This window comes from Aquarana catesbeiana, linkage group LG03 (genome assembly GCF_042186555.1).
Source record: "Aquarana catesbeiana isolate 2022-GZ linkage group LG03, ASM4218655v1, whole genome shotgun sequence".
Taxonomy (NCBI): Eukaryota; Metazoa; Chordata; class Amphibia; order Anura; family Ranidae; genus Aquarana; species Aquarana catesbeiana.
In genome coordinates, this window is record NC_133326.1 from 519,200,655 (window position 1) to 519,223,119 (window position 22,465).

At 44.3% G+C, this 22,465-nt stretch overlaps 2 protein-coding genes across 2 annotated transcripts in view; one reads left to right on the plus strand and one right to left on the minus strand.

The window, feature by feature from the left end:
* Nucleotides 1-22,465, plus strand: part of LOC141134614 (gastrotropin-like) — a 171,496-nt gene that overhangs the window by 93,383 nt on the left and 55,648 nt on the right. The window lies entirely within an intron of this gene.
* On the minus strand, nucleotides 233-8,611 carry LOC141131156 (zinc finger BED domain-containing protein 4-like). Its single transcript, XM_073618203.1, has 3 exons — nucleotides 7,234-8,611; nucleotides 6,847-7,149; nucleotides 233-270 (listed from the first exon to the last, which is right to left on the minus strand). Exons 1-3 carry the CDS (start codon nucleotides 8,453-8,455, stop codon nucleotides 233-235), a joined length of 1,563 nt encoding a protein of 520 aa, XP_073474304.1. The 5' UTR covers nucleotides 8,456-8,611.

The window sequence follows — 22,465 nt, forward strand, 5'->3', positions numbered from 1 at the left end:
CTTGAGCACGAGAGAACCTTGTCCCAGTAGGGATCTGCTTGCAGGAGGCCCATGTAACTTTGTGAGGTGGAATGGTTGCACGGACACAGTCACTCAACCAATTTTGAGTGATCGTCCCAGTGTGGGGCTGCTCATCCATACCCAAATGCCTGTCAAATTAGGATGGCTGTGTCTGTGCAGCCGCTGCATCCCCATCTTCTAGTGGCTCAAGCCATGTAAACAAATGGCCCATTCACAGTCTACGGGTCTCAGCACCTGTGTGAATGAGGCCTGAAAACAAACAAACAGAAAATACTAGGAGAATAATTGAAGAGGAACTTCATTTCCCTGTAAATTCATCTTTCTCTTGCCCCACTTACCTTTAAAGCACATAAGATTATAGGCCTGAATAAACAGTATGTTCTTCTATTACTGTCTGGATCAATCTAAGTTCCAGGGGATAATTGTTTAAAATAGACAGCAAACCACAGATCACTTAGCATAACATGTTGATTAAAATGGATTTTAAAAAATCATATTTACTCATGTTTTAAGAGGGCATCCAGCACGAACGAGACCAGTTTAATTGGCAATGGAGGTAACTTCCTCATGCCAATCTAAGCACACCAATCTAACTTTCTGGTTCCTTGTCACATTGCATGCTCTGCCTGGTGCGCTTTATCATGAATGGTCTTTGTAAAAAGCTGCTTACACACAATCGCCTAGGCAAGGGTGATGTCATGGGCCTTTCAGCAAAACCCTAGGAGAGCTGAAGATCTGAAATTTTGATCCAAGGCCTGCTCTAAGGGGACGTGTTATTCTCCCTTAAGAAAACTCCTTTGTAACCTGCTATCTCTGAGATTATTGGATTGTGCCCAGGCAAGAGACAAAACATCAGGAGAGAGCATTGTGTGGTGTGGCATAGTACCTTTGAGATCTGGAGGGTGAGAGGTCATGTTCTGGTTCTCTCCGGAGTAGTTGGCGGATGAGAAAGTGCTGTGTAGTTGGCTTTGGGTTCCTTAGGGACAGGGGAATAATGTAGCATTGGCAGTTCTCCTCATTGGGTGTCATCAAGTATCCCTCCTCTTTGCAGCTGAGGACAAGGAGGTAGAACTAATGATCCTCTGTGTGCAGCAAGTGGCCTAAATAAAAGCAATCCTGTGGTGATCCAATCATCACGTAGGGCTGTTGTTAAACTTGGAAAATTGTTGCTGTTCATTCTGCCAGATTGACATTTCATCAAAGAGATAGTGAAATAAACTTAAAGACCGCCCACTGTATATATACGTCGGCACTTTAAAGATGGATATTTTGTTAAAAGCAGCAGCTGCTGCCATAACCGAGGTATCCATCTTTTCAGGGAGTGGTCCTGTTAATGATAATGGTGGTCTCTGCGGCAGATTCGCTGCGAGATCACCGTTGTCGGCAGGAGAGGGCCCCTCCCGCCGCTCTCCCGCACCCTCTGCCGCTTACCAGAGCCGTCGGCAGCGGCGGAGGCGATCGGGACCTGTCCGTGGCTGGGTATGGAAACGAGTGAGGGGAAAATGGCCCCCACCGGTCTCCATACCATAGCAGGGCCGAAGTGACATCAAAACATCACTTCCAATTCAATTTTTATTTTTTTTTGCATTTAAGTCCAAATATCAGATCTGAGGACTTTTTGACCCCAGATCTCATATTTAAGAGGACCTGTCATGCTTTTTTTCTATTACAGGGGATGTTTACATTCCTTGTAATAGGAAAAAAAGTGACCCAAATTTAAAAAAAAAAAAAAAACAGTGTAAAAATAAATAAAATCAAGTAAAATAAATAAGAAAGAAACATTTTTTAAAGCTCCCGTCCCGACAAGCTCACGCACAGAAGCGAATGCATACGTGAGTAGCACCCGCATATGAAAACGGTGGTCAAATCACACATGTGAAGTATCGCCGCAATTGTTAGAGCAAGAGCAATAATTCCAGCCCTAGACCTCCTCTGTAACTCAAAACATACAACCTGTAGAATTTTTAAAACGTCGCCTATGGAGATTTTTAAGGATAAAAGTTTGACGCCATTCCACGAGCGGGCGCAATTTTGAAGCGTGACATGTTGGGTATCAATTTACATGGCGTAACATTATCTTTCACAATATAAAAAAAAAATGGGCTAACTTTCCTGTTGTCTTATTTTTTTATTCAAAAAAGTGAATTTTTTCCAAAAAAAGTGCGCTTGTAAGACGGCTGCGCAAATACGGTGTGAAAAAGTATTGCAATGATCGCCATTTTATTCTCTAGGGTGTTAGAAAAAAAAATGTATAATGTTTGGGGGTTCTAAGTAATTTTCTAGCAAAAAAACCTGTTTTTAACTTGTAAACACCGAGTCTGAAAAAGGCTCGGTCTTTAACCGCTTGCCGACCGGCGCATGCCGATGTACGTCGGCAGAGCGGCACGGCTGGGCAAATGGGCGTACCTGTACGTCCATTTCACGGCCGGGAGGTCCGTGAGTCGGGTCGCGGGTCCCGCGGACTCGATCGCCGCGGGGATACCCGCGATCGCCTCACGGAGCGGATGAATGGGGAGATGCTGTTGTAAACAGCATCTCCCCGTTCTGCCTGGTGACAAGTGTCACTCGATCTCTGCTCCCTGTCATCGGAGCAGAGATCAGTGACGTCACCCACACAGCCCATCCCCCTACAGTTAGTAATCACTCCCTAGGTCACACTTAACCCCTCCCCGCCCCCTAGTGGTTAACCCCTTCACTGCCAGTGTCATTTACACAGTAATCAGTGCATTTTTAATCGCACTGATCGCTGTATAAATGACAATGGTCCCAAAAATGTGTCAAAAATGTCCGACATGTCCGCCATAACGTCGCAGTCACAATAAAAATCGCTGATCGCCGCCATTACTAGTAAAAAAAAAAATTATTAATAAAAATGCCATAAAACTATCCCCTATTTAGTAAACACTATAACGTTTGCGCAAACCAATTAATAAACGCTTATTGCGATTTTTTTTACCAAAAATATGTAGAAGAATACGATCGGCCTAAACTGAAGAAAAAAAATGTTTTTTTATATATTTTTGGGGGATATTTATTATAGCAAAATGTAAAAAATAATGCGTTTTTTTCAAAATTGTCGCTCTTATTTTGTTTATAGCGCAAAAAATAAAAATCACAGAGGCGATCAAATACCACCAAAAGAAAGCTCTATTTGTGGGAAAAAAAGGACATCAATTTTGTTTGGGAGCCACGTTGCACGACCGCGCAATTGTCAGTTAAAGCGACGCAGTGCCGAATCGCAAAAAACGCTCTGGTCAGGAAGGGGGTAAATCCTTCCGGGGCTGAAGTGGTTAAGTGGTTAAAGTGTGGAGGTTGGTTGCTCCTTAGGCACCCAAGAACACTTATGCCCCGTACACACGGTCGGACTTTGTTCGGACATTCCGACAACAAAATCCTAGGATTTTTTCCGACGGATGTTGGCTCAAACTTGTTTTGCCTACACACGGTCGCACAAAGTTGTCGGAATTTCCGATCGACAACCACGCGGTCACGTACACCACGTACGACGAGACTAGAAAAGGCCGGTTCAGAACCAAGCGCGGCACCCTTTGGGCTCCTTTTGCTAATCTCGTGTTAGTAAAAGTTTGGTGAGAGACGATTCGCGCTTTTTCAGACTCGTGGCTTTCAGATCGTTTTCTGCCGTTCAGTTTGTGCTTGTGGGTTTGTATTTGCTCTTCAGTGCGTGCAGTCAGTTCGTATCGGAGTTTTCTGTGCGATCTTGTCCGCTCGTTGCTGTTTTTCAGGTCGCTCTTCACAGGCCTTGCTGTTCTTCAGTGCGTTCTGTTACTTCGTTCTGAGCAGCCGACCGTTTTCTAGCCATGTTTCGTATGCGTACTCCTTGTACAGTTCGTGCTGTGCGGGGGCTTGGTGTTGGGGTCCTGACCTTGACACAAGTCCAGTCCATGAACAGGGCGAGGAGGAGTTCATGGACCAAGAATTGGTTGCTTCAGCGTGACCAGTTCTGTCATATGCCTTTGCTCCGTGAGATCCGTGAGAATAATCCTGGTGATTTCAGGAATTTTCTCAGGATGACTGACCCCGTATTTCACCGTTTGTTGGCTTCGCTGACCCCCTATATCAGCAGGCAGGATACCTGCATGAGGCAAGCCATCACTCCGGAGCAGAGGTTGGTCGCTACCCTGCGGTATTTGGCCACAGGGAGAAGCCTGCAGGACCTCAAGTTCTCGACAGGCATCTCCCCCCAGGCTCTTCTTTGTGGACATTTACTGCTTGTGTTTGTTTTAGCTGACCCTGACAGAAATGTGTGGAGTCCAGAAAATGTCGTGATTGTGTAACCTTATACAAAGCACTGTTGGCTGTTATTTACTAAATGCAAAGACACTTTTCACTACAAGTGCACTTGCAACTGCACTGAAACTGCACTTGTAGTGCAAAGTGGATTTGCCCTTAGGAAATTACCCCCATTTTCTCATCAAACAACAATTACATCACCCCAAAAGTGTTGTAGCGTTGAGACAATAATCCACACATTCTTGATGAACAATCTTTTTAATACCAGCACAATCACATGTGCATTTACCAAAGGTTTTTCTGACAAACCAACATGTTTGTTGAATACCAATTTTTGTGGTGTCATTATCCAAAATCAAAATGTGCATTTTATAGAAAACAGGCCTGTGTAAAACCCACAAGAAAGACGCAAATCTTGATCTTACAAAGTTCACATTTGGTAGAACTGGAAGGCAATATCAGACATGAGTATTTAGGAACTGTGTTTGATATTGCGTTCAGATGGGGGGAAATCACCCCTGGAAAAGCCAAAATTGGAAGATGCACACAAATTTCCCAATGTCAACATGTGCTATCTGCCATCACGGGGGATGAAGGGACGTGTTTTTGGGGAGAAAGCCCTTCCTCACCGTTACTTTATTATTGAGGAAGGGGTTGCACCCCCAAAACGCATCCATTGATCTCCCGTGATGGCAGATAGCACATGTTGGCACACTGTGTGCATCCTCCAAATTTGGCTTTGGGAAAAATCACAAAAACATTTCGCACATTGTAGCAGACAAAAGAAGAAAGTGATTTTGAGGGGCTTTAAACTTGCCACAAAACATCAATGATGTTTTTATATTTTGGAATAACATCATTGATGTTTTGCTTGATGTTTTCTAATTGTAAATTACACCCCATGACAGACATGGGGGTAAGTCACACATGTGCAAGTCACAAGCAAGTCTCAAGTCTTAACCTTCAAGTCATAAGCAAGTCCCAAGTCACTGTGGCGAAAAGCAAGCAAGCCAAGTCGAGTCCCTGCTAGAAGGCAAGCAAGTCAAGTCAAGTCATTTATTTTGGTCAAGTCACAAATTAAGTCAAAATACTGATCTACCCCATTTCCATCCTTTAAATGAGTTAAAAGTCAGTTTTCAGGAAAGGTTTTGTTTTATTTTCAACATTAACAAAACTGCTTAGTGCTTTATTCTTGGCATATTAAAGAAACACTTTGAATGCCCAAACAGCAGACAAGGAGCAGAACACTCAGCAATTAAATGGCCAACAAGCCTGAAAAAAATGTAGTCCTTGCTGAGGGGGAAAATAACTAAGCTCAAAGTTTGAACTTGACACAATGCCAATATCTGGACACTTGAATGGTGATGAGAATAATAGTATTCCCATCACCATTCTTCAAGTGTCCAGATATTGGCAATTTGGCATTGTGTCAAGTTCAAACTTTGAGCTTAGTTATTAGAATAGAAAAAAGAGGGAGAAACACCCGCGCAATGGGATGCATGCAATGGAATAAAAATTTAAAAATTAAAGAATGTTGTTGGAACTGCTGCCACTACCGATTACTTCCACTAGGTGGAGTAAGATATAAGAAAAAAGGAATAGAAGTAGATAGCGCTGTTTCCAAGCCTGGTGAATTCAAATGTGTTATAAAGGTCCTGGATGTGCATAAGTCAAGTTGGTTGTCTGACTTAATAAAGTGCAGTGTGTGCTCTAAAAAAGATATAACTTAATCCGTATGAATATAATATATCCATATATAAACGAACCCTATTTTTAAATTAAAAATATTTGTGCAAAATTATGTGATCCATAACGTAAATCGATAATGTACATATGAAGTGAACAAACAAATATATATAATCAAGTGCTTTCAGTGCTGCTAGGATCTGGTGAGTGCAATCAATCACTATTAGAACACGGATTAAGGCACGCACTGAAAGGTTTACTCATTGGAATATCCATCAGAATCCAGGGGTTTTTTTTGTAGCAGCACTGAAAGCACTTGATTATATATATTTGTTTGTTCACTACATATGTACATTATCGATTACGTTATGGATCACATAATTTTGCACAAATATTTTTAATTTAAAAATAGGGTTCATTTATATATGGATATATTATATTTATACGGATTAAGTTATATCTTTTTTTAGAGCACACACTGCACTTTATTAAGTCAGACAACCAACTTGACTTATGCACATCCAGGACCTTTATAGTAATTCCACGGGATAAACATTCACTTTACTATAGGCAATATCTTTACAATCTTTCCCACTCCATACTGCCCTCCCACTAAGGGAATAACACATTTGAATTCACCAGGCTTGGAAACAGCGCCTATCTACTTCTATTCCTTTTTTCTTAGTTATTAGAATAGCCACTTAAAATGCATTGCATTTGCAAAAAATAGTATTCTCACTTCTCAGAATACTATTTTTTGCAAATGCAATGCATGTTAAGTGGCTATTCTCAGAATAGCCACCTAAAATGCATTACATTTGCAAAAAATTAAATTTGAAAGTACTTTCTCGCTCAGTTGTGAGCGATGGGGTCGCATTATCACCGCACCATGGCTAAACACACGTTCAACAGGTGCGCTTGATGCAGGGACTGACATTACTCTTACCGCTACCCTGAACAAAGAGGGGAGCATGTGCCTGTTCATGGCCCAAAACTGAAGGCAGCTCTGTCCATCACAAATGTCTAAATACTGGTTCAGCTGTATTTGGGGACTGGAACATGAATCTCTCTTCTGTTTTTTGCGGTATGCTGTGAACAGCCCAGATTGACTCTCTGACTCTGCCACTGGCATTTGCTCGTCTTCATCGGTGGTTGTTGGGGTGGGCTTGCAGTCCTCTTTGAGAATCAAGTCTGAAAAACACAAGCATAAAACAGTGACTCAATGCACTCAGGTGTTATTACTGCAAACGGGTTATTACCAAAAACATAACATACTTTTTATCATCGCAGACACAGCCTCCTTGACATTTTCGGTAGCCAAAACATCATGGGTCAACCACATGGTGCCAAATGAAGGATCCAGCAGAGCAGCTTTTAGGTATAGAGGGTCAGAGAAGGGTAAGGTTGCTACATCATTCTGTTCATCTGCCATCCTCACATTGACAAAGATCCCTTCGAATCGTCTTTGGAGTGATTCTTGCAGGCTACGGATCAAGCCACCAAGGTAGCGCACGCTCTCTTTATGATTTTCCAAGTGGTGATTCAGAGAAAGGATACAGGGTACAACAGCACTTATTGTCACAAGTTTTTCTCCCTGTGAGAGGTCTGTGGCTTCTCCAAAAGGTTGAAGGACATCCACGAGTTCCTTAATCTGATTCCACTCTCTAGCTGTGAATACAGTCTCTTTGTGTCCCCCATCTTCAAGCATTCTAGTCAGTTTCAGCTGGTCACAGCTGACCACTGATTTCAATTGCCTCAGTGTGGAATTCCAGCGTGTGGTAACAGAGGCAGGGATTCCACGTTGTCCAAACTCCTCCTCAAATTTTTCCTTGAAAGAGGTGCTTGTGTGTAACAAGGAGCTCAACCTGGAAGCTTTGGCGAGAGCTGCATTGACTAATTTAGTCTCTTTAAGTCCATCACCTATTACCAATTGAAGCGTGTGTGCAAAACATTGAAGTCTAGTCTGGGTTTTTGCACTCAAATAATTGTCAAACATCTCCTGTTCTTCCACTGACAGGTCATTCCAAATGTCTGAATCATCAAGGTCATCGTCTTCTTCTAGCTGTCCTGGAAAACATGTAGTGAATGCTTTTTTCATGTTTGCGGCGTTGTCACAGATGATGTGGTCTACCTTTTTTTTAATCTTGTACTCTTCACATATATGCTCAAATTCCTCACAAATTCTTTCCCCTGTATGGGGACCTTTGAAGCGGTTGCAAGCAAGCAACTGTGATTTTAACTGAAGACGGTCATCCTCAATGTTGATCCAGTGCACTGTGACTCCAAGAAAGCCTCTCATCCTGCGGTCTGACCATATATCTACAGTCACTGACAGATGATCTACCACTTCGAGTTCATTTTTCAGCTTCATTTTCCTATCTGCCACCAGATTGTCAAGCTTGCCAGTAATTGTTCTTCTACTTACTGGAGAGTACTTGTTGTCTACTATTGACAAAAAGCGACGAAAGCTTTGATGTTCAATGATGGACAGTGGCATGTTGCAGTTTAGAATGAGGTCTGACAGGATTGAGTTTGTAATTGCCTTTTGCTGCTGGTGGTTGCAGTGGTATAGCTGCACAGTCCCCTGTGCGATGAATTGTGAGATTTGAGGCTGGGTATCATCAAAAGTCCCTTTGGTATGGATGTACTCTTCATATCTATAGAGTAAACAGAAGAGAGATAGAAAAAAAAGTTAGCTATGTGATTTATTGATTTGAACAACAATACACTCTGCTCCCACCTAAAGTGGGATGTAGGCCTAATTTGCATATATATATATATATATATATATATATATACACATACACGTGACGTTACTGTACCTACTTTTCTTTGTGGGTTTTGTAGTAACGGATGAAGTTGGATGTTGTGGTGGACGTGTCTCTTATTTTTGAGTTGCAGACCTTGCATATCGCCGTTCTCTTCTTTTCACCAACATCTAAAATATAATCCTTAAATCCAAATTTAATTATTTTTGGAATTGCTCCCTCCATTATAGCTGCCTTGTGCGTTGATCTGTCAGGGGTGGATCCAGAGTTTGCTGTCGGGATGGCCCGGGCACTGCCAGAAAATAAGGTGTTGCTGCTTAGTACACTAGTACTTACAGAACTATTTTTAATGTATTATATATATACGGTCTTAACCTAACCTTGTTTAAAACAGTGACACGTTTATCATTCCAGATTAGAATATTACATTAGTGACTCATAGTGACACTTTTTGGGCACCAGTGACACCAATACAGTGACCAGTGCTAAAGCTTGCATTGATTTCAGCATGCATGGAGCATTGCAGTACATGAACTTTCACTGGATGTGGACTGTTTAATGAGTTTGTAGTACGCATGGAGAACTTAATTCAGCAATATGATTTTTATGTAATATTCACGTTGAGCACTTTGTACTTCGCACAAGTAATAGTTAATTAGTGAAGGACTCAGGGAGGAACTGGTCTGGGACTGAGGGTCAGTGCAGTGGCCGTCGCATAGCAGGAGAAAAAAAGCACAGAGCCGAGGAGGAGGAGAAAACAAGGAAAAAAGGTTTGTACCTACCTAGGTTTCATAGTTTTAGCATGTGCAATGATATTGATGATAGATTGCATCTGCAATCATATCTGCGTCCTGTAATCATCAGTACAGGCCAGGGCCCTGCTAGCTGCTACATCACTAGTGCAGATTTGCAGAAGCTGCAGGTCTGTTTGATGCAGTGCCAAGCAAGCTAATGCTTCCCTGCAAAGTTTGCAAGGAAGCATTTGCTTGGCACTGCATCAAACAAACCTGCAGCTTCTGCAAATCTGTTTCCTCCTCCTCGGCTCCGGGCTCTGTGCTTTTTCTTCTGTGCTGCGACGGCCACTGCACTGTCCCCCATTCTCAGACCAGTTCCTCCCTGAGTCGTGTGACTGTCCCTGCTCCAGTGCCCCCTCAGTAAAAGAATAATAGTCTGCCATGACTTACTCTATGGCTGCTGGACTGGACTCCACTCAGATTCAGTCAGTCGGCTAGGCTTGGCTGGCTCCTTGGGCAACTTCCAGTTCCTTCTTCCTCCCCCACCGTGAGGCCCGCGACTCACGCTGCTGGCTCTGCACACTTGCACAGAAGCCCAGCCCCTCCCTCAGAGATCACTCCGCAGTAGGAGGGGGGCGGCGCTGCGGCCTGGCCGGATGGAATACAGAGACCTGTACAGCCTAGGAGGAGAGACTGCAGCACAGTCATCATCAAATAAAAAAAAAGTCTGCGGCGGCCGCGAACACTGCAAGCGCCGCTCGCGGACACCTATGCGATCCCCGCCCACAATGTTGGCAAGCTGTATTTGTGCGGGCAGAAGCCGGGACTCGGGGGAGCTTTCTTTTGTGGGGGGGCGGCTTTTGCCTAGGCCAAGACACAGCACTGGTGGTGCCAAGTCATTGCAAGTCATTGCAAGTCAAATAGCCCAAGTCAAAGTCAAGTCGCAAGTCATTAGTGGCAAGTCAAAGTCAAGTCGAGTCATTTATTTAATTTTGTCAAGCAAGTCGCAAGTCCTCAAACAGGTGACTCGAGTCTGACTCGAGTCAAGTCATGTGACTCGAGTCCCCCACCTCTGCCCCATGATCTCCCCGATCACGATCTGGGCACTTTCGGATGTGAAAGGATCTTCATCCACAACCTCACGATCACCTAAAAAGAAAGGAAACCCAAAATAAATTAGGTCTAAAAAAAATGCCGCCATCCATCTCTTATCTGAGCCTGTGGTCGCAGACACTCACCTGTTGTGGTGACTAGTTCCACCACGTCTTCTTCCTCCTGCTCATCTTGTGTTGGGGGGATTTCCCCTTCTTCCAGAGGGGGGGGGGCTCTGGTCTCCTCGGATGAGGGGTGTCCTCCGAGTCTTTTCTCCCCTATGTAAAACAAAAATGGTATAATTAGCACACAGATATTTGATGGCAGAACTCTAAAGATGAAACATTGCTTGGAAGTGGGGTACAATTGTCTATTTTAGCAGAGTTCCAAGATGTAGCTTTTTTAGTGTCCTTTGTCAAGCTGCAATACTTTACCTGTTTTGTACAAGCTTCACAGATGGAGACCCCCCTATAGTATACACTGGAGCACCTGTGTGGCCCCCCTAATAAAAAGGGTGTTCTGGGGTCCCACACTAGTGCTCCAGTGTCCAGATGTGAAAACAGCTGCTCAGTGTCCTCTCCTTACACACAATCTAGTTTGCATTTCATTCTAGTAACAAAGCCATCTACACAACCCAATTCTTTGAAGACAAGTATAGGGCCTCAAAATGGTGGCCAAATGCATATGGGCTAAACAATGGTATTTTATAGTCCGAAAAAAAAATGTGTGATCCGAACGAATAATGTGCCCATGAACATGAAAGTTGCCATTTTAAACTGTACAACAGTTCCTAAAAGCACATGGAGCAGCACGAACGTAATAAACACAAGAACAATAGGAACACAGCACAACTACTTACTTTTTTGCAGCACTCTCCGGATCTTTCTGTACTGCTCATGTTCTCGGAATTTCAGGTCCGACCACCGCTTCCTGAGCTGATCTTTCGATTGTCGTACCCTGAATTTCCGGTGCAGACTCCTGACCACTTTCGCCATGATCTTGGCCTTTCGGACATTGTGGTTGGGGTAAGGCCCATACTTTCCATCATAGTCGGCCTTCTTCAGGATGTCCACCATTTCCAACATCTCCCCAAAGGACATATTTGAGTCCTTTAATCTCCTTCTGGATCGGGACGTTTCAGGCTCCGGCCTTTCCTCCTCCTCCTCCTCCTCGTTGCTGTAATTAGCACGATCCTGCTGTCTATCCGCCATGTGCTCTTCCTCCACTGCGCCGAACAAAAAGGGCGGGGAATAGAATAGAAAGAACGTCAGGGGCGGGCGGAGTTATACGCATGCGCAGTGTGTATAAATCGTAACGCGCGCGTCTTACGTACGATCTGTGAGCGGAGGAAGGAGCATCGGAGACGCCGATCGTGCTAACGAAGGTAGGATCTAAACTTGGGCCTATACTGCTTCGAAATTGAAGCCTATATTGTAACAAGATTAGGGGAGTTTGGCCTGACATTAGGGTTTGTCTTGTGTTGTGTCTTGCAGAGAAAATGGATGGGTTCAACGACCACAATTTCCTGCCCCTGTTTATTGACAAGTGCAGAGAGCTGCCCTGTCTGTGGCAGGTCAGACACCCCCACTATAACCACAAACAGAAGAGGCAGGCAGCGCTGGAGAAACTGCTGGAGTTGGTGAAGCCGGTGGTCCCCACAGCAACCATCCCTTATTTAAAAGCTAAAATTGGTGGCCTGAGGAGCACTTATCTTAGGGAGCGCAAGAAGGTCACAGATTCCCAGAGGTCCGGAGCTGCAGCAGATGAAGTTTATGTCCCCAGGCTGTGGTACTATGAGAGACTGCGATTTCTGTCAGACCACACTGAAGTCAGGGAATCCCTCTCTACTCTTCCTTCCACGCTTCCTTCCACACCAGCTGAGGCTTCTGATGTCCAACCTAGGCCTTCCAGCCAGGAAGAAGTGGAGGAGCCAGGCTGGAGTCAGGTATAGCATTCTTCTACAGATTTCTGGGCAATAAATAAATGATGTTTACTAGATGTTATTATTGATCACTAATTGCTGCTTGAAAGTGTTTTACATATCAATACACAGTAGTGGGCACCCAAAATTGGGACAAGAATGCAAAATGCTGGGCTCAGAAGGATAGTCTGTTATATTTGTTAACATTGAATTTGCAGCAGTCAGGAGGTGAAAATTGTGTGTGATTGATGAAAACAATACTAAAACTATGTCCCTTTTTCATACACAGGAAGACCTCAGCCAGGAGGAGGCTGTGGAATGTGACAGTCAGGAGGAGGCGGGGATTAGTGGCAGCCAGGAGGAGGCGGGGCTAAGTGTCAGCCAAGAGAAGCCAGGGACAAGTCGCAGCCTGACTGAGTCTCAGGTCCCTCCCCTCCGCCTGCCATATAAAAGGGCCAGGAAGGCCACTCCCAGTCCTGTGCAGGATTCAGCGTACAGGCTGATCCAGGAGGCTTCGGCGTCCCTCAGAGCCTTCCCCAGTCCTGAAGAGGCCTTTGCCTGCATGGCTGCCACCAAATTGCAGGGCATGCAGGAGGGCCAACGCAAGATTTCTGAGGACCTGATTTATAAAGTCCTTCGTAAGGGGGAGAGTGGGGAACTGACACCCAAGACGGATGTCATTGAGATGGACCATCCTCCTCCTCCTCCTCCTCCTCCTCCTGCTGCCACAACTCCACCACCACAGCCAAAGGCTGGAAGGAAGCGTGGAAGGAAGACCAAAGAGTGATTGCCCTGGGTTCAGTCTGGTCTGACAGAAGATGCAGTCTCTCGTATGACCACAGCCTGGGGACACAAATGTCATCTGCTTCTTTCCGGATCTCTGGGACTTCTGGACCAGACTGCCCTCCCTTAGATATGGACTCCTCAGGCCACCAATTTTGCTTTTAAATAATTGATGTCTGCCCTGGGAGTCCAAGGCTTCGCCCACTTCTGCAGTTTCTCCAGCGTTGCCTCCCTCTTTGTTTATAGTTGTGACCCCTTAATAAAATATTTTTAGGTAAATTCTACTCTCCTGTGTGTGTTTTCATCCAAAAAGGACAGTTTGTTGGTGAGTATTCAGGTACATTTCTAAAGTACAATGTGAAATTAACAAGGGACAACAACACCAAACAATCTCCTCCTACAGATTAAATAGAACAACATATCAATGGTGTTGTGGGAACTTGTCACAAAAAACACACAAACATTTTCGGGAGTACAAATCAAAATCACCAAAAAATAAATAAATAAAAAGAGAAACACAAAAAAAGATTCTACATTAAAGTAAAAAAAAAAAAAAAAAAAATATGTTGTCAGATGTGAGAAATCAAAATAAATTGAGGGAATCCCGATAAATAGTAAGTGTGTGTGAATATGAGCATCAAAACGACTTAATTCTTGTCACATTATAAAGAAGAAGAGAGTGCGCTGTATTAAACCATTTTGAACATTGCAGCGTGACGAAAGTGCTTTATCCATTACGAACGCTAAGTTTACCAGAACGAGCTGTCCCGTGTCGGAATTTCTTCTGAGTATGCGTGGCACTTTGTGCGTCGGAACAGGCCACACACGGTCGGAATTGGTTGTCGGAAAATTTTATCTCCTGCTGTCCAACTTTGTGTGTCGGAAAATCCGATGGAAAATGTCCGATGGCGCCCACACACGGTCGGAATTTTCGACAACACGCTCCGATCGGACATTGTCCATCGGAAAATCCGACCGTGTGTACGGGGCATTAGACTAAAGGTAAAGTGAACACTTTAGTAGGGTAAGGAGGTTGACAATGGCTACAGAGATAATCCGTATCACAAAGGGAGCAGCTGGGTTTAGGAGGCCCAAGAAAAAAGGAGTTGGATGACATGCTGCCCAAAGGAAAAGGTACCTGCAAAGGAATCCAGGACCTACTGGGGTCCTGTGCCAGAGGGAGAGGGCAAGAAGGCAGAGGCAGGCACTCTGCTGATTGGCTCCCCCACTAGCGAATGGGCACGATCGCCGTGCACACGCCCGACGTACAATGACGGCGATTCGTGCAGCCGAGCCAACCTGCCGCAGTATAACTGCGGCGGCTGGTTGGCAAGTGGTTAAATACTTTTGCTAGCTTAGTTTCACAGCACCATTATGACCTTTAGGATTAGATCTAAAAGCTGTGATTTTTGCGTATGGGGCTCCCATGTCTGCCAGGACAGACCTCTTCTATGGGTTGCGCACAAGGTCACGTTATAGTTAAGGTGACCTGCAGGAGATATCACTACACAGGATATACATTCATGTTCTATATTGTGTTATTTCTTGAGGATTATATGATGTTATGACTAATGTTTTCTCTCTCTATTCATAGTTTGACATATAAAATTGTGCATATATTTGTATAAAAAGGCTGCTGAAGAAGCGGTGTTCCCTTCCGCGAAACATGTCGAGCAATTAATGTACAGATGATACATTTTCCAGTGTCACCACAACCATTTAGAGCCATTGCATTAGGCCATGTCTCTCTTTTTTCAATTCATGTATTTTAAATTGTGATTGTAATAAAAAAATGTTATACTTATCTTTTGTATTCCAAGCTTACCATAAAAATCCATTTCATCCTCCCCAAAATCCTAACTTACACTTTTTTAATACTTTTTTTTGCTTTACATCTGTCATATACCTAAATAATACTAGCATTTATTTTTAGCACACATTACATTTTTTTAGCAATGCTAATTAAACAATAATTATACTTGTCCAGTAGAGGGCACTCTTAGCTTTCATGATTATTACTACTATTGATTTGCCGGCAGCACCACTTCCATCTAGCTTATATCAAAATGGACAATAAAATCAAATGTGACTAACCACTTTTTATTTCACTATATGATGTTTCTGACGCAGATAGCAGTAAATTCACTAAAACATCATGATATAAAATTCCTCTCTTTGTTAACATGAAACACCTACACCTAACACCTACAGGCACAGCTCAAATACCAATACATAGCATTTTTCAGCAATGACACCAAGGTTTTTAATGTGTGAAATCTGACAAGATAGTTTCTACTTGAGTATGTTTGCAATGTCATTATGTTTATAGCACACACGATAACAAGAAACAAAATGCAGAGCTAGCCAATTGTTATGCCCAGCATTGTCACATGGGAGTAGAAGGATTCCAGTTGCTTGACAATGGAAATTTAAATTGACTTTGTGAGGTTGGTAGTGGGAATTGTAGTGGTGGGGGTAAGAGTGGTAATGGTAGGTATGGGCAATGAAGGGTGCCGGGAATCGTGATAATGGCAGGTATAGGCAATGAAGGGTGCCTAGGTCAGGGTAGGGCTAATCTCATTCTGAGATCTTATTTAAGTAAGGCCCAATAGACACTGGGTGTTTAGCTTTGCCCTGATGCATGATTCTTTAGCGTTTAGATGCAGGTCACAGGTGCTGTGATGTTACTAATTTCGTTTCATTTTGGAATTAGTATGCTGTGGCTTCGGAATTCGTTAAATTTCATTTAGTTTTCATAAAATTTTGTTTAGGTTAATAATTTTCTAACGAATTCCAAATTTTCAGATCTCTTAGAATTCGGATCAGTTGAAAAACGATCGACCGATTCCAATTCTGTGTGAAGAATAGCTGGTTGATAAGCAGCAGGCCGGGAAGCCGGCCGCCATATCCTTAACAACCGATGAATCATCAGCTGTCAGCTGGCTTCCCCACTGACAGCTGCAATGTAAACAAAACAATGACGGCATTAGAAAATTCAGAATAAACGGTGTGGGGTCGTCCCCCCCCCCCCCCCCCCCCGGTCAGTATCAGGCCCTTTTCATTCTAGTGTGGATTCTAAGGTTAACCCCACGCCAAAATTAAAAAAAAAAATTCGCTCTCCACTTGCTCTGAGACCTACAATAAATAGCAGCTAGACTCAGTTCACTGAATCAAATCAGGCAGCGATTGCGATTGATCTCCAGAGGTTACAGTGTATTATTACCCCTCACTGACTGGCTGCTAGAGGTTACAGAAAACATTATGGCTCGCTGATTATTTGCTTACAGCAGCACATGAATTCTGCTTGTTGATTGGTTGCTAGAGATTAATGTACATCAATACTGCTTACTGATTGGTTTCTAGGAGGTTACTGGACATCCTTACCACTCAATGATTGGTTGCAAGAGGTTAATGCACATCATTACTGCTTACTGATTGGCAGGGCCGATCCTAGGGTCACCGGCGCCTGGGTGCAGAAATATTTCTGGCGCCCCCACATGGGCGTGGTCATCTTACCAACTCCTCCCCTTTACAAACGATTCTATGGCAACGACTCAAATACAGAGCTGCTCCTCTAAGAAGTCTTCGTTACCCTGAAATCCTCTCATGATCTCTTAACAATAAAGAAAATACAGGAAGAGAGAACACTAATGAGACCTGGAGGGGAGTCTCTCTGATGCACACAGAGAGGGCTTCTGTTAGAAAGAGTCCCAAGACATAATACAGGATACGGTCAAAGACTGCAGACATGATACAAGAGATGGTCAGAGACTGCAGACATAGTACAGGAGATGATCAGAGACTGCAGACATAGTACAGGAGATGATCAGAGACTGCAGACATAATACAGGAGATGATCAGAGACTGCAGACATAGTACAGGAGATGATCAGAGACTGCAGACATAGTACAGGAGATGATCAGAGACTGCAGACATGGTACAGGAGATGATCAGAGACTGCAGAAATAGTACAGGAGATGATCAGAGACTGCAGACATGGTACAGGAGATGATCAGAGACTGCAGACATGGTACAGGAGATGATCAGAGACTGCAGACATGGTACAGGAGATGATCAGAGACTGCAGACATAATACAGGAGATGATCAGAGACTGCAGACATGGTACAGGAGATGATCAGAGACTGTAGACATGGTACAGGAGATGATCAGAGACTGCAGACATAGTACAGGAGATGATCAGAGACTGCATACATAGTACAGGAGATGGTCAGAGACTGTAGACATGATACAAGAGACAGTCAGAGACTGCAGACATGGTACAGGAGATGATCAGAGACTGCAGACATAGTACAGGAGATGGTCAGAGACTGCAGACATGGTACAGGAGATGATCAGAGACTGCAGACATGATACAAGAGATGGTCAGAGACTGCAGACATAGTACAGGAGATGGTCAGAGACTGCAGACATAGTACAGGAGATGATCAGAGACTGCAGACATGATACAAGAGACAGTCAGAGACTGCAGACATAGTACAGGAGATGGTCAGAGACTGCAGACATAATACAGGAGATGATCAGAGACTGCAGACATAGTACAGGAGATGATCAGAGACTGCAGACATGGTACAGGAGATGATCAGAGACTGCAGACATAGTACAGGAGATGATCAGAGACTGCAGACATGATACAAGAGACAGTCAGAGACTGTAGACATGATACAAGAGACAGTCAGAGACTGCAGACATGGTACAGAAGCTGGTCAGAGATTGCAGACATGATACAAGAGATGGTCAGAGACTGCAGACATGATACAAGAGACAGTCAGAGATTGTAGACATGATACAAGAGACAGTCAGAGACTGCAGACATAGTACAGGAGATGGTCAGAGACTGCAGACATAATACAGGAGATGATCAGAGACTGCAGACATAATACAGGAGATGATCAGAGACTGCATACATAGTACAGGAGATGATCAGAGACTGCAGACATGATACAAGAGACAGTCAGAGACTGTAGACATGATACAAGAGACAGTCAGAGACTGCAGACATAGTACAGGAGATGGTCAGAGACTGCAGACATAATACTGGAGATTATTAGAGACTGCAGACATAGTACAGGAGATGATCAGAGACTGCAGACATGGTACAGGAGATGATCAGAGACTGCAGACATAGTACAGGAGATGATCAGAGACTGCAGACATGGTACAGGAGATTATCAGAGACTGCAGACATAGTACAGGAGATGATCAGAGACTGCAGACATGGTACAGGAGATGATCAGAGACTGTAGACATGGTACAGGAGATGATCAGAGACTGCAGACATAGTACAGGAGATGATCAGAGACTGCAGACATGGTACAGGAGATGATCAGAGACTGTAGACATAGTACAGGAGATGATCAGAGACTGCAGACATGGTACAGGAGATGATCAGAGACTGCAGACATAGTACAGGAGATGGTCAGAGACTGTAGACATGATACAAGAGACAGTCAGAGACTGCAGACATAGTACAGGAGGTGGTCAGAGACTGCAGACATGGTGCAGGAGATGATCAGAGACTGCAGACATAGTACAGGAGGTGGTCAGAGACTGCAGACATGGTGCAGGAGATGATCAGAGACTGCAGACATAGTACAGGAGATGGTCAGAGACTGTAGACATGATACAAGAGACAGTCAGAGACTGCAGACATAGTACAGGAGATGGTCAGAGACTGCAGACATGATACAAGAGATGGTCAGAGACTGCAGACATAATACAGGAGATGGTCAGAGACTACAGACAAGATAGAATAGATGGTCAGAGACTGTAGACATGGTACAGGAGATGATCAGAGACTGCAGACATGGTACAGGAGATGATCAGAGACTGTAGACATGGTACAGGAGATGATCAGAGACTGCAGACATAGTACAGGAGATGATCAGAGACTGCAGACATGATACAAGAGACAGTCAGAGACTGTAGACATGATACAAGAGACAGTCAGAGACTGCAGACATAGTACAGGAGATGGTCAGAGACTGCAGACATAATACAGGAGATTATCAGAGACTGCAGACATGGTACAGGAGATGATCAGAGACTGCAGACATGGTACAGGAGATGATCAGAGACTGCAGACATGGTACAGGAGATGATCAGAGACTGCAGACATGGTACAGGAGATTATCAGAGACTGCAGACATAGTACAGGAGATGATCAGAGACTGCAGACATGGTACAGGAGATGATCAGAGACTGTAGACATGGTACAGGAGATGATCAGAGACTGCATACATAGTACAGGAGATGATCAGAGACTGCAGACATGGTACAGGAGATGATCAGAGACTGTAGACATAGTACAGGAGATGATCAGAGACTGCAGACATGGTACAGGAGATGATCAGAGACTGCAGACATAGTACAGGAGATGGTCAGAGACTGTAGACATGATACAAGAGACAGTCAGAGACTGCAGACATAGTACAGGAGATGATCAGAGACTGTAGACATGATACAAGAGACAGTCAGAAACTGAAGACATAGTACAGGAGGTGGTCAGAGACTGCAGACATGGTGCAGGAGATGATCAGAGACTGCAGACATAGTACAGGAGATGGTCAGAGACTGTAGACATGATACAAGAGACAGTCAGAGACTGCAGACATAGTACAGGAGATGGTCAGAGACTGCAGACATGATACAAGAGATGGTCAGAGACTGCAGACATAATACAGGAGATGGTCAGAGACTACAGACAAGATAGAATAGATGGTCAGAGACTGTAGACATGGTACAGGAGATGATCAGAGACTGCAGACATAGTACAGGAGATGATCAGAGACTGCAGACATAATACAGGAGATGGTCAGAGACTACAGACAAGATAGAATAGATGGTCAGAGACTGCAGACATGGTACAGGAGATGATCAGAGACTGCAGACATAGTACAGGAGATGGTCAGAAACTGTAGACTTGATACAAGAGACAGTCAGAGACTGCAGTCATAGTACAGGAGATGATCAGAGACTGCAGACATAGTACAGGAGATGGTCAGAGACTGCAGACATGATACAAGAGATGGTCAGAGACTGCAGACATAGTACAGGAGATGATCAGAGACTGCAGACATGGTACAGGAGATGATCAGAGACTGCAGACATGGTACAGGAGATGTTCAGAGACTGCAGACATGGTACAGGAGATGATCAGAGACTGCAGACATGGTACAGGAGATGTTCAGAGACTACAGACATAGTACAGGAGATGGTCAGAGACTGTAGACATGATACAAGAGACAGTCAGAGACTGCAGACATAGTACAGGAGGTGGTCAGAGACTGTAGACATGATACAAGAGACAGTCAGAGACTGCAGTCATAGTACAGGAGATGATCAGAGACTGCAGACATAGTACAGGAGATGATCAGAGACTGCAGACATGGTACAGGAGATGATCAGAGACTGTAGACATGGTACAGGAGATGATCAGAGACTGCAGACATAGTACAGGAGATGATCAGAGACTGCAGACATGGTACAGGAGATGATCAGAGACTGCAGACATAGTACAGGAGATGGTCAGAGACTGTAGACATGATACAAGAGTCAGTCAGAGACTTCAGACATAGTACAGGCGATGATCAGAGACTGTAGACATGATACAAGAGACAGCCAGAGACTGCAGACATAGTACAGGAGGTGGTCAGAGACTGCAGACATGGTGCAGGAGATGATCAGAGACTGCAGACATAGTACAGGAGATGGTCAGAGACTGTAGACATGATACAAGAGACAGTCAGAGACTGCAGACATAGTACAGAAGATGGTCAGAGACTGCAGACATGATACAAGAGATGGTCAGAGACTGCAGACATAGTACAGAAGATGGTCAGAGACTGCAGACATGATACAAGAGATGGTCAGAGACTGCAGACATAATACAGGAGATGGTCAGAGACTACAGACAAGATAGAATAGATGGTCAGAGACTGTAGACATGGTACAGGAGATGATCAGAGACTGCAGACATGGTACAGGAGATGATCGGAGACTGTAGACATGGTACAGGAGATGATCAGAGACTGCAGACATAGTACAGGAGATGATCAGAGACTGCAGGCATGGTACAGGAGATGATCAGAGACTGCAGACATAGTACAGGAGATGGTCAGAGACTGTAGACATGATACAAGAGACAGTCAGAGACTGCAGACATAGTACAGGAGATGGTCAGAGACTGCAGACATGATACAAGAGATGGTCAGAGACTGCAGACATAAAACAGGAGATGGTCAGAGACTACAGACAAGATAGAATAGATGGTCAGAGACTGTAGACATGATACAAGAGACAGTCGGACACTGCAGACATAGTACAGGAGATGGTCAGAGACTGCAGACATGATACAAGAGATGGTCAGAGACTGCAGACATAAAACAGGAGATGGTCAGAGACTACAGACAAGATAGAATAGATGGTCAGAGACTGTAGACATGATACAAGAGACAGTCGGACACTGCAGACATGGTACAGAAGCTGGTCAGAGATTGCAGACATGATACAAGAGATGGTCAGAGACTGCAGACATGATACAAGAGATGGTCAGAGACTGCAGACATGATACAAGAGATGGTCAGAGACTGCAGACATGATACAGGAGTTGGTCAGAGACTGCAGACATGATACAAGAGATGGTCAGAGACTGCAGACATGATACAAGAGAAGGTCAGAGACTGCAGACATGATACAGGAGATGGTCAGAGACTGCAGACATGATACAAGAGAAGGTCAGAGACTGAAGACATGATACAAGAGAAGGTCAGAGACTGAAGACATGATACGATACAGGAGATGGTCAGAGACTGCAGTTCCTATGGACGTTAGTAGATAATGGCCGATCGGCCCTCTCACCTGACCCAGCGATGGTTCCTCTGATCAGGAGTCAGCTCACTCTGAATTGCCCATGGTGACTCCGCTGGGTAGAACCCAGATCTGTATTCTGGCAATGACTCCATTCCTTTCTCTGCCAGGGATGGCACCAGGCTGTGTGTCTTTCACTCTGGTGGCGCAGGGCAGTGGGGGTTCCTCTCTGATGGTGTTCCCTCAGCACTGCCCTCTCCCTCTGGAGTCCTGGGTGTACTTCCCTGAAAGCTTTCCCAGGCTCCTGTATCTCTCTCTCTCTCCCATTCAGCTGAGCCTGCTGTGTGGGCTGCAGTTTCCGTGTTACAGTGGGGCTGCCAGT